This window comes from Lissotriton helveticus, chromosome 5_1 (genome assembly GCF_964261635.1).
Source record: "Lissotriton helveticus chromosome 5_1, aLisHel1.1, whole genome shotgun sequence".
Taxonomy (NCBI): domain Eukaryota; kingdom Metazoa; phylum Chordata; class Amphibia; order Caudata; family Salamandridae; genus Lissotriton; species Lissotriton helveticus.
Window position 1 is genome coordinate 2,105,242,627 of NC_136065.1, and position 12,354 is coordinate 2,105,254,980.

At 47.4% G+C, this 12,354-nt stretch overlaps 1 protein-coding gene across 1 annotated transcript in view; it reads right to left on the reverse strand.

Annotated features, from left to right (window-relative positions):
• Positions 1 to 435: 435 nt before the first annotated feature.
• Positions 436 to 12,354, reverse strand: part of SURF2 (surfeit 2) — a 31,123-nt gene continuing 19,204 nt past the window's right edge. Inside the window, exons 5-6 of the mRNA XM_078646130.1 lie at positions 10,328 to 10,497; positions 436 to 594 (exon numbers count right to left, since the gene is read on the reverse strand). Of these exons, the coding sequence (XP_078502256.1) occupies positions 511 to 594; positions 10,328 to 10,497 (254 nt within the window). The 3' untranslated portion in view covers positions 436 to 510. The remainder of the gene's footprint in view (positions 595 to 10,327; positions 10,498 to 12,354) is intronic.

Sequence of the window (12,354 nt, forward strand, 5' to 3'; positions counted from 1 at the left end):
ATGACATGCACTCTATACAAATTTGTTAATGGCTCGCACCACTTGCCAAAGTGCCAAGTCACGTCATTTAGTTTTAAGGCAGACTTCAAAAACACAGTACTTTAAAACAATGTATGCAATGCTGTGATTGGTAATGGCTGTGTAGGCTTGTTAACTGGATGTCCTTTTAAGTCTGATCAGCTTACAGATTTTATTTTGCCTCTGGAGTACTGTGCTCTTACTTGGGCACTTCCAGTACATGAAAAGTCGATGATCAACCATTTCCTGACCCCTCACACAGAGACCCATTAGAAACAGACATCATGATTTACTTTTATGTTCCTCACACAGACCCTACGCGAGCCCCCACACTGTTCCGCTATATATATGGGTCTTTTTTTGTTTCTAATTAGCATTTTGATACTTCTGTTTTTACACTTTGATGCTAAAGAGGAGTTTTTTGTAACCACAAAAACTTTGTTTTATTATAGTATTTAGTTAGACATCTCAATAAATGAAACAGTACAACTTTTATTTCCCATTTACAGTTTGTCTGAAAGACTTGGGCTTCCTGTGGTGACTCTTGAACTTCTTCTTTAATGACCCCGTCTGCTTCTGCAAAGAGAGGACACATTTCATCATGTGGGGTGCAGACTGCACAGTCAAGCGTTAACACAGGTAATGAAAAAAGCAAAGGTCTATTGCATTGCACTCAATTAAATACTGGGCCTGGTCACCCATCTTAATGTCAGTTTTAAAGGACTCAAAATGGCTGCTTCTCTGTCACCTGGTCTTTATAGAAAGGCCCTCACTCAAGTACCTGGAAGGTTGAGCGTTAACTTTGTTGCAAGATCGCAAAGCAAGGTTGTCCTCATGCATTCAACTGACTACTTTGTGGATTCAAACAATTGTTCAGATGAATGTTCAGGGAACAACATAGACCCCAATGTACAGATGCAGATTTGTGACGTTTAGGTCACATGGCCAGAATCAAAATAGGGACCCGAAGACACTGGGAAAATGTTTTTCTCCTTTTCTGATGTCACCCAAATGAAAACATAACAATCCCTTCTCAATGACAACATCACTACTTACCCCAACACCCCCTTTATTAATTCTCCTCTACATTCTATAGCACACTTCACCACAATCTGGAGTCTGTCTTGCAGCCTGCTGGATATCCAAGGCCTCCTCTGCTTATTTTACTCTATGGACTTCCATCATCTCATAGTACTATGGTGCTCTGCAAAGAACCCCCACCACAAAGAAGTTCAGCAAACTACCCTCCTCCAGCAACTACAGAATCCACTGGGTGGGAGTCAACAAACCCTCTGGAAGGCATAGACTTGTTCAGCATGTTTCACAGCTTTGAAGGTTTGGTGGGAATCCCACTGGCACAGCCACAGGTCAGGGCGTTAATGCCATCCGCCCAGATGGATAGAAGTACCAGCAAATGAGCATTCTGTACAAATACTGCTAGGGTGGAAAATTAGGAAAGCAGGATGCGCAGGCACTCCTGCACAGAAGGCAAGCCCACTTCCTGCAGTGCTCCTTCCTTGAGAACACTGCCTGCACAGTTTATGCTGTCATCGCCATGATGGTGAGGAATGAAGGCCCCCAGGTGACATGTAAAGCTTGGAAGGAGTAGTTTCTGTCCTGTAACTCCAGTTCTGTAGTAGGGGTATCTCTGTTATAGTCATAATCTAGTGAATAGTCCCGCCCATGTGCGTGGACCCCGGAGCAATCAAAAATAATCTCTTACAGTGTCAACAAATGCAGAAATGCATAGACACTTAAGAGAGAATTTAAAGACAGATAATGCAGCCAAAAAGGCTACACTGTCCAGTACTTCAACTAGAAATTCCACCATAAAATCCACAAAACAGCAGAGCCTGTACAGATTTCCCTTGCTTTTTTTTTTTTGCAGAGTTTTATATAGTGCGAACCAGAACCGAACCGAATCAGTTATCAGAGCGCTTTACATAGCACCAGTTACGTTACATGAGGACACACTTTCATTTTTTTTTTAGGCACGGAGAGATTAAATGATTTGCCCAGAATCACAGGGGGTTTTTGGCGTCGTTACCGAGACTCGAACCAAGTTTCCCAGGTCCGAGGTCGAGCGCCTTAGCCGTTAGGCCAACCCCTCTCCCCTTACACTTAACAGGAAAAAAAGTAAGCTAGCAAAATGATCAATCGTGCGTTAAAAAAAAAATCCATCTCAAGTCTGCATTTAAATAAGCAAGAACAAAACGAAGCTAAAGCAGGTATGTGAAGAACTTAACAGAAATTGGGATACTTCAGTAAGGATACGTGAAGCTCATAAAATATGTATTGTAGTTACTGTGATATCCATTTTCAACTCTAATCAAAAGAACAGAATGAACATTAGTTGGCGGTTGGATGCGAATAAATGGGGAGAGGGCGAAGTTTCCTCTGAGGAACCATGATTGTAATGTTGTAGCGCTCGGGAAGAAAGTTACAGGGGGTTGGTTAGTGGTAAAGGGGTCACATGCTAGTAGTTGGAAAGCACTGGAAGAGGAAGGGAAAGTACGAGATGGGTTGGGTATCTTCTTCTAAGGCTCAAAATTAACAGTTCCTCTCGGGTTTACATACCTCTGGTATCTCTGAAGGGCATACGTCTATCAGGGGTTCCACCGGATGTTCTCTCCAAGAAGGAACTCCCTCAGGAATGATAGAGAGAAGAACCTGGACAGACAAGCCCCATAGGCTGCCATTATGTGGCTTAAATAGGATACTGTGCCTTTAAGGAACCTTCCAGAACCTTCTCCCAGTATCCCAGAATGCATAGCAGGTCCAACTTAGTTTCAGTTCTTTTTGAAGGCGTAAAAAACGCCAGACCTGTAGCATTATGAACATGAATAACTCTCCACCGGGGAGGCGGGAGGGCGCTTATGACTATAACAGAGATACCCCTACTACAGAACTGGAGTTACAGGACAGAAACTACTCCTTCTGTAGTAGGGGATCTCTGTGTATAGTCATAATCTAGTGAATAGAATGGCAAGCCCATCCCCACACCAAGCGGCGGTGGAGAATAAAAAATTACGCCACTATTGTGCGAACAGATTCCGCAGCGAAGCCTGCCCAACCTGAGCGTCTGCCCTGGCATCAGTGTCCAGGCAGTAATGCTTAGCAAAGGTATGGACCGACTTCCAAGTGGCCGCCTTGCAGATCTCTGCAATGGGAACATTACGAAGCATAGCTGTCGTAGCAGCTTTGCCCCTGGTGGAATGAGCCTTAGGTTTGCCCCCTAAGGTCTTATTAGCTTTGTAGTAACACAACTGTATGCAGGACACAATCCACCTCGAGATGGACTGTTTAGAGGTAGCAAGACCAGTCCTGACTGAGCCATAATTGATGAACAATTGGTCTGACCTACGAATATCCTTAGTCTTATCAAGATAAAACTTCAGCACCCTCCTCACATCCAGGGAATGTAAAGACCTTTCCGCTGGAGATGAAGGATTCTGAAAGAACGTAGGCAAAGTGATAGTCTGGTTGATATGAAAATCAGAAACAACCTTGGGAAGAAACTTAGGGTGAGTACGCATAACAACCTTAGCATTATGAAATACAGTATAAGGTTCTTAGCAACACAATGCCTGAATCTCACTCACCCTGTGGGCCGATGTAATGGCCACGAGGAACGCCGCCTTCCAGGACAGGTGCTGCAACGAAGCCTTATGAATGGGTTCAAAAGGCTCCTTCATCAATCTGGACAGCACCACATTCAGGTCCCATGAAGGCGAAGGAAGCCTGACAGGAGGGAATACTTTCTTCAAGCCTTCCAAAAAATCTATGATCACAGGGATCTGGAAAAAGGAAGTCTGTGAAGGGCCTTTCCTGTAGGCAGTCAAAGCAGCCAGATGAACCTTGATGGAATGGACATTAAGGCCCGACTGCGCCAGATGTAGCAGATATGGAAGGATGACATCTTCCTTGCATGTCGTAGGGTCATAGTTCTTAGACTTGCACCAGATGCAAAACCTCTTCCACTTGTAAGCATAAGAAGTCCTAGTGGAAGGTCGCTTAGCCTCCTTCAGTATGTCCATACAATCCTCTGGGAGATTCAGATGGCCATATTGCACTATTTCAGGAGCCATGCCGCCAAACTCAAAGACGAGAGGTTGGGGTGCACCATTCGCCCCCCGAACTTCGTGAGAAGGTCCGGCCTGCACGGCAGCTTCATGTGAGGAAGGAGAGATCGGTGAAGCAGGTCCGTGAACCACCACTGTCTGGGCCATTCCGGGGCAATCAGAATCATTCTCGCCCTGGATTGGGACAGCTTGATGAGAACCGCCGGAATCAGGGGAATTGGTGGAAAAGCGTACAGAAAGCTGTTCGACCAGTTGATCCATAACGCGTTCCCCAGCGTCCCCGGCTGGTAGTACCTGGAGGCGAAGCCTCGGCATTTGCTGTTTTCAGCGGTGGCGAACAGATCTACGTCTGGAGTTCCCCACCTCGCGAAGACTTCTCCTAGTACTTCGTCGCTTATGACCCATTCGTGGTTTTCCTGAATGAGTCTGCTCAGTTCGTCTGCCTGAACATTCTGCACACCTGGCAGATGGGTGGCCGTTATCGACAGTCCTCGAGCCAGAAGCCAGTGCCAGATCACCTGCGCCTCCTGCGACAGAGTGCGCGATCTCGAGCCCCCCTGCTTGTTGAGGTAATACATCGTTGTCGTGTTGTCTGTCTGAACAAGCAGAGAGTTGGTCTGAAAGGACGGATGAAAGGCCTTCAGTGCCAAGTGAACAGCTCTGAGTTCCAGGAAATTGATGTGGTACGTGGACTCCGTCGGGGACCACGTCCCTTGAATCTGCAGGTCTCCGGAATGCGCTCCCCAGCCTTGGAGAGACGCATCCGTCACAACCGTCTGTGTGGGAATGTCCTTGTGGAAGGGAACCCCTCTGAGGAGATTCTCCTTCGAGCACCACCACTTCAGAGACTGAAGAGCATGTAGAGACAGTCGTATCTTGTCGTCCCAAGATCCTCTCCTCTGATCCCACTGATCTTCCAAGCACTCCTGCAGCGGCCTCATGTGCAGCCGCGCATGTGGCGTCAGGAAGATACACGAGGCCATCGATCCCAGCAGAGAAGACACCGTCCTCACTGTCGTGGATGGAGCGGACATGAGAGCCTGAGCCTTCGGAAGGAGTGATAAACGTCGCTCTTCCGAAGGAGACACGCTTGCTGACAGCGTATTGATGGAGGCTCCCAAGTACTGGATACATTGGACCGGAGTCGGGTCAGACTTGGACATGTTGATGTGCAACCCCAGCTTGTTCAAGAGAACGCACGTCTTCTGGAAGTGTGCCTGAGCTTCCGAGAAGGAGGAGGCCTTGATCAACCAATCGTCCAGGTAAGGGTAGACGAACACCTTGTTCTTCCGCAGGTGTGCCGCTACCACTGCCATACATTTCGAGAATGTCCTGGGTGCAGACTTCAGCCCGAAGGGAAGCACCGTGTACTGATAGTGATTGGTGCCGACTTGAAAGCGCAGAAACTTCCTGTGTTTGCATGCAATGGGCACATGGAAGTATGCATCCTGTAGATCTATGGCACACATCCAATCTCCTCGTTGCAGCTGAGGGTAGATTTGATGCAACGACAGCATGCGAAACTTTTCTCTGCAAATCCACTTGTTTGCCTGTCGCAAGTCCAGAATGGGCCTGAACTCGTTTTTGTCCTTCTTGCGGACAAGAAAGAACCGAGAGTAAAGACCTCTTCCTCTTTGAGACAGAGGTACGTCCTCTATCGCCCTTTTTCTCAGCAGAATGTCTGCCTCCGCCTGGAGCTCCCGCAGTTGGTACTGTGAGCTGACCGGGGGGATCGATGGAGGAGGGCTGATGAACCGAAGACTGTATCCATTGCAAACAATATTCAGCACCCACTTGTCCTGAGTAATTTTTCTCCACTCTGCCAGAAAAAATTTAACGCTTCCCCCCACCGGAGCGGGTAACGGACGAGGGGGAAGTAACTGCTCAGGGTCGAGACCCGGCCGGGCCCTTGGACGCGGTAGAGGATTGCTGTCCACCTCTACCCCTCTGACGCTTCTGGAAGGGTCTTCTGTACTGTTGCTGCTGCTGATGTTGTCCAGCAGACTGTCCCCTTCCACGACCCTGCGACCCGAACCGTCGTTGGAACTGGCGGTAGGGTTTCTTTTCCTTGGGCTTCTCCAAGCCCACTGCCGTCAGGGTCTCCGCCTCGGCCTTCATCCTGGCCATCTCGTCATCTGCGTGTTTTCCGAAGAGGGTATCCCCGGAAAACGGGAGATTCGCCACACGTTGTTGCGCTTCCGGTTTAAGCGACGTCAACCTGAGCCAAGCATGGCGTCTCTGGTTAATCCTGTGGCAGTATCCGTGCGCTGACAGCAAGGAGATATCCGCCGCGGCGCTGATGGCCTGGTTAGAGACCAGCATCCCCTCCTGGACGATCTCCATGAAGTCCTCTCTGCGGTCACGAGGAACAAGGTCCGCAAACTGCTCCATTGAGTCCCACAGTGCACGGCCGTAACGCCCCAACAACGCCGAGTCACTGGCGGCCTTCATCGAAGAGGACGTACCACACGCTTTCCGACCAGCAGAGTCGATCCAGCGGCTCTCTTTGTCCGGAGGCACCGTGGATGCAGGGGAGGTGGCATGAAGCTTCCGGGCCGCCGTCACAATCACCGAATCCGGTACCGGGTCCTTTCTCAAGAAGGCAGGGTCCGAGTCCGGAGCTCTGTACTTTTTGAGGAGCCTGGAAGGGGCAGACTTCACCACTGCCGGCGTCAGGAAGAGCTGTTCAGCCGGCTCGAGGAGCCCCGGCACCAGAGGCAGCAGGGGGCGAGACATGTGTTTTTTATGTAATGTCTCAAAGATCACAGAAGTCGAAGGTGTTGGCGCTTCAACCTTGATCCCCAACTTCGCCGCTCCACGCAGGAGGACCTCCTGGAATGTCCCGATATCGTCTATAGGGGACACCCTAGTCTCCGGCGAATCAGACAGTGTGGGCGAGTAAGAACGGGTCCAAGATGCAGAACGTGACCTGGACCTACGCCTCCTATGGTGATGCCTGGATTTAGATGAAGATCCACGTCCACTCCTCGATCTGTCCCTTCTCCCCGAGCGAGACCTCGATCTCTTGGGTCTCGGACGTTCCGTCGGCCTCCCCGGTTCAGAAGCCCTAGGCTTCCTAGGAGTCTTCTTCGGTGGCGTCGGATACTTGGGCATCGACACCGCCCTCGGCGGAACCTGGGGTGGGGGAGTAACCGGATGCGGGGCCTGCGGAGCCGGCAACGGAGGAGGGGTCGGAGCCTTCGGAGGCGGACCCTTCGGTAAAGGAGGCCGCGAAGGAGGCGCAGAGGGCTTCTTCGGGGTATATACCTCGGAATACGCCGTTCCCGGCGAGCCATCATCCTGTCTGGACTGTGGGGAGCCCCCCACAGTCCTGGGCCTGTCCTTACGACCTCCAGACGCCGAAGATCGGTGCCCAGACGACGACCGCGGATCCTTCGACGTCGAGCGGCCCTTCGGCGTCGACCGTTTCTCACTCTTCGACGTCGAACGGTGTCTACGTCTCGACGTCGACCCCGACCAGATGGACGAACCACGAAACCTAGACGACGGGCGATGGTGCCTCGACGGCGACCTCGACCTCTTCGTTCGTCTCGACGTCGACCTCTTGGATCGCCTCGACGTAGATCTCTTTGAACGTCTCGACGTCGATCTCTTTGAATGCTTCGACGTCGACGTCTTCGGCGCCGGAGACTTCTCCCGTCTCGACGGCGGCCTCGACGACGAGGATCCCCTCGACGACGATGTCCTTGACGGCGAACGGCAGTGTCGCCTCGACAGCGAGCGCCGACGCCGGGCCCTCCGATGTCGACCACTCGACGCCGACAGCGACGACGAGGAGATCGACACCGGCTTCGACGGCGGTCGGAACACGTCCCTCGACGTCGACGGGCGACGTTTTCTCAACTCAGAGCCCTGGGGAGACCGGGAACTGGCCGTGGACCTTCCTCTCGACGTCGTGGTCATCGCAACTGACCCAGACGGAGATCTTGGGCGCGGGCTGGACTTCCTGCCCCTGGGGAGCCCCCCAGAGGCCTCAGCATGGGCAGAAGGAGCCCCTCCTGACCCACCTTGTGCCTTCAATCTTCTTTCTTCAAGTCCCTGAAGTCTGATTTTTCTTCTTTCCTTCAGGGTCCTTCCAGAGAAGCCTCTACAGATCACACAGTCCTCAGGGATGTGGGAAGAGGGAAGGCAGAGAATACAGACCTCATGGGGGTCTGACTTGGCCTTCTTCCTGGAGCACTCCGGGCATTTGTCAAATAATGCTGGCATTATGGACAATAAAAGAGTGCAGAAACTCAAGAAGAAAGTCACCAAAGTACTTTAAAAGCACCAAAAATCGAATTTAGTGTAAAACACCAACAAAACCCTTGAAAAGGGAGAGCTCAATGCTCCAGGGTCCTGCTTGCAGGAGCCGGAAAAAAGAACTGAAACTAAGTTGGACCTGCTATGCATTCTGGGATACTGGGAGAAGGTTCTGGAAGGTTCCTTAAAGGCACAGTATCCTATTTAAGCCACATAATGGCAGCCTATGGGGCTTGTCTGTCCAGGTTCTTCTCTCTATCATTCCTGAGGGATTTTGCTGTTAAGCAAGGGAAATCTGTACAGGCTTTGCTGTTTTGTGGATTTTATGGTGGAATTTCTAGTTGAAGTACTGGACAGTGTAGCCTTTTTGGCTGCATTATCTGTCTTTAAATTCTCTCTCAAGTGTCTATGCATTTCTGCATTTTTTGACACTGTAAGAGATTATTTTTGATTGCTCCGGGGTCCACGCACATGGGCGGGACTATTCACTAGATTATGACTATAACAGAGATCCCCTACTACAGAAGAGGTGTTGGTGCTGGTCCCCAACCCCTGCCACTCTTACAGCCTGTTAGGTGATGGATCTAAGATGAGCACAAGGAAAGGGCAATTAGAGAGGAGTGCCCCAGAGGTATATACAGGCTAATACAGAACTGTTTCTAGGACCTACTCAATTAAATATCTAAGCAGTTTGCCTCCAGACACTTGATATTCTCCTCCTGGTTTCTTCAAGTGTTCATGAATTAATGCTGAGCAAGTACAAACAAAAAGGATTCTCACAGCTGCCCTTATCATGAACTCCAAGATTTATGTGGCACTAAAAAATTACCCATGTATAGTCTAAGGCCTTGGTGAATTTTTACATATGTTGGACTGCATCTCCACCTAACAAAGTTGCTCCATACAGCAATGTCACAAAATCCTCATGAGAAACTGTCTTTTGGACTGGGAAGAGGTACTCCTAAGTTTAACAGTTGTGATGTATATTTAGTGGTAACAAAATTTAAGGGAAGGGGAGATTCTTAGATGCCTATGAGAGAGCACTACATTCTCCAAATTACTGCTTTTATTATCTCTTAAGTTTATTTTACATTTTGCCACATATACGGTTCCCAAGCTTACACTTGTCTCGGACTCACTGAAATCCACGTGTCCGCACCGCAGCTAGTAAAACAGTTAGTTTGACAGGTAGCTTCAAACAAGAACTAATTATGCCAGTGGAATCTATAAAACACATTAATTGTATCTGCACCTGAATTTTTAAGAACTTTATGTGAGCTTTAACAATTCATTTAAATATCTGTACCCCTCCCATGGTTGTCACTACTGATGTTGCCCTATCTCCCTAGGCTGGCGTTCCCGAACCCTTTTTATACTGCTCTGTGATTTTCCGGTTCTCCCTGCTGCTCCCCCCCCCCCTGACTTTGTACCGTCCCCTCCGCTCTTGGGCTGACCTTGATTACTTTGCATTCGCCTTTTTAGTGTTCGTTGTTTTCATGTATAAAACAGAAACTTAATATGCTCTGTACTACGCTTGGAGTAATGCTTGGTGGTTGATTTTCGCCTGACCTCGGAAGTGATTTTCTGCTTCTTTCATTATGTCTTACTAGCGGCCAGCCCGTGAGGTTGTAGGCCCATTCTTCTTTGCTTGCTCGAATAAAGGTTTTTGAAAAGAAAAAAAAAACAATTCATTTAAAGAGAAAGGCAGTCAGAAAGCAAGTTGATTGAATGGGCTACTATACGGGAGAGAAAATAGATACTGGTCTGCACCGAAAACATGTTTTGTTGAGCAGGAAAAGTAGTCAACACTGCGAAACCATATGTTAGACCTCCACACAGTGGGCTCAGGCTGCATTTCTACTTTCACTTCTTAATCCCACAATGAACAAAGTAAAGTCCAAAACCATGTCACAATATAATATAGTGCAACTTTGCCATTTCTATTCACTGCTGCAGCTGCTCACCTGATGCCTCTTTGGGGCATGAGGTCTCTCCACATCCATCCCTGCATCCTGTCCACTGCTGGCGTCACTGTCTTCTTTCTCCACATCCAGAGTTTTCCCTCTATCAGTGTGCTTTGGGAGGTCTTTGACTTTCTCTGAAGCAACGTTTCCCCTCTCGCTGAAGAGCTCAGCTGGGAACATAAACAAGACATGGAAGAAAGTCTGTATGCAATCAATTTCAGCGTGCAATTATTATGCAAAGGATAATCAACTGCTTTAGCTCAAGTTGCCAAAGAACACATCAGTGGGATGTGACATAAGCAAGAACGCAAAAATTATTTCAGAATCAAAATTATTGTGGGATTACAAAAACAAGGAATGCAGCATCCCGCGAGTGGTGCATGCGAGAGCGAAAACCAGGCCATATGTTTTGAATTATCGCGCCCGTATCTGAGCACGATAATTGAAAACATATGGCGCCGTGCGGGTAACCGCAAGAAATAGGCCACACATGCACCAGCGTGTGTGTGGTGAGCTTTTTGAAGCCCTTACAATAAGTCTCGCAGAGCAGCGCATGCGCGCTGCTAGGCGAGACCTAATGAGTATTAGTGTGACTGGATGAAATAGCACTCGTTTTATCTAAATTCAAACCTTCCTGGTAATCCAATTGCCAATACAATGAATAACAAACAAAGCTAGATAATATAAAATATTTATTAAAGAGTTTTGGATTAATATTACAGGAAAGGAAGAGTTCAGTGCCAAAGCAATTACACATTGAAAGGTAAGGACAGTGTGCAATTCTTTAAGTACAAAACAAACGTTTAAGGTCAAAATGTGTCATCTGGGATCTACACTATAGATACAAATCAGTTCTTAGATGGTGCAAGAGCAACTTAGACCTCGAAAAATCATAAAAACTTGCAGGTCTAGTATCTTGGAAAATCTAATCGACCTAACTGATGCACTTGACCCATAAACTGGTCTCATTATGTCATACGAGGCAAATATTTTATTTCGCAGAGCCAACTTTTTCTTCATTATGACATACAAGAGCACTTTCGGATATGCAAAAACCCCAATTTATTTTGATTTAATAGACTAAATGTGTACTGCATTCATAACAAGAAGCTAGCTTACATCTAGGGTACCCGTGACCCCTGACTTGCCTCTTAGTTCACCAATAGCATTGCCGTCAGGGCAGGGGCAGAAATGTTTCACAGTTCATGTTTAAAAACTCACTTTTAATAAATATATTACCAAAGCATGATATGGTAGTGCATTGTTATTTACAGACAGCACATTCCCCATTAAAATAGCCACAAACTTTCCCAGTAACATGGAGTTTTAGTGATACAACTAGATAGCACATAAACTGGGTTTCAGCAAAAAAAAATTATCATTTGCACATCACCACGTAATGTAAGAATTACAAAAAGTTGCTTTGATAACTACTGAAATATATGCTGAAAAGGACATGTAGTTCACTTATTAGCTATTTAAATGCTGTTAGAAAAAAAACCTTACAGCCGCTTTTCATACACTTTGCACATCACGATTGTCAGACAATTCACTTTACAAAATCCTCTAATTTCGCAGTCAGAGAAAAAAAAGTGAGCATAAGAAGACAAACTGACTTTTGAATATGACACGATGAAAACAAGATTTGAAGGGATCTTTATTGCTCATTTACTTAGTGATTGAACATAACACCTGTTACTTGTCAACTCGCCAGAACAGGCCAGTATGCCCTCAAACTACCTCACCCTCATGAAATGCGACTCACCAAAGCGAGTAGATTCCTCAAGGCCTGAAGTGTTCCGTTCTGTTATCATCTTATTAAAATATGTTTTTCCAATCACACAGAATAACAAAATAAGATCTTTCATAACTACTGAAATTTGTTTTTAAATGTTTGTACGGTTCACCTTTTAGCTATTTAAATGTCTGTTACAATAAAACAGGACATCCTACAGCCTTTCATTTCATACTTTTTGGATAGCATGTTTGACAGATCTCTTTACAAAATCTTCTAACTTTGCAGTCAG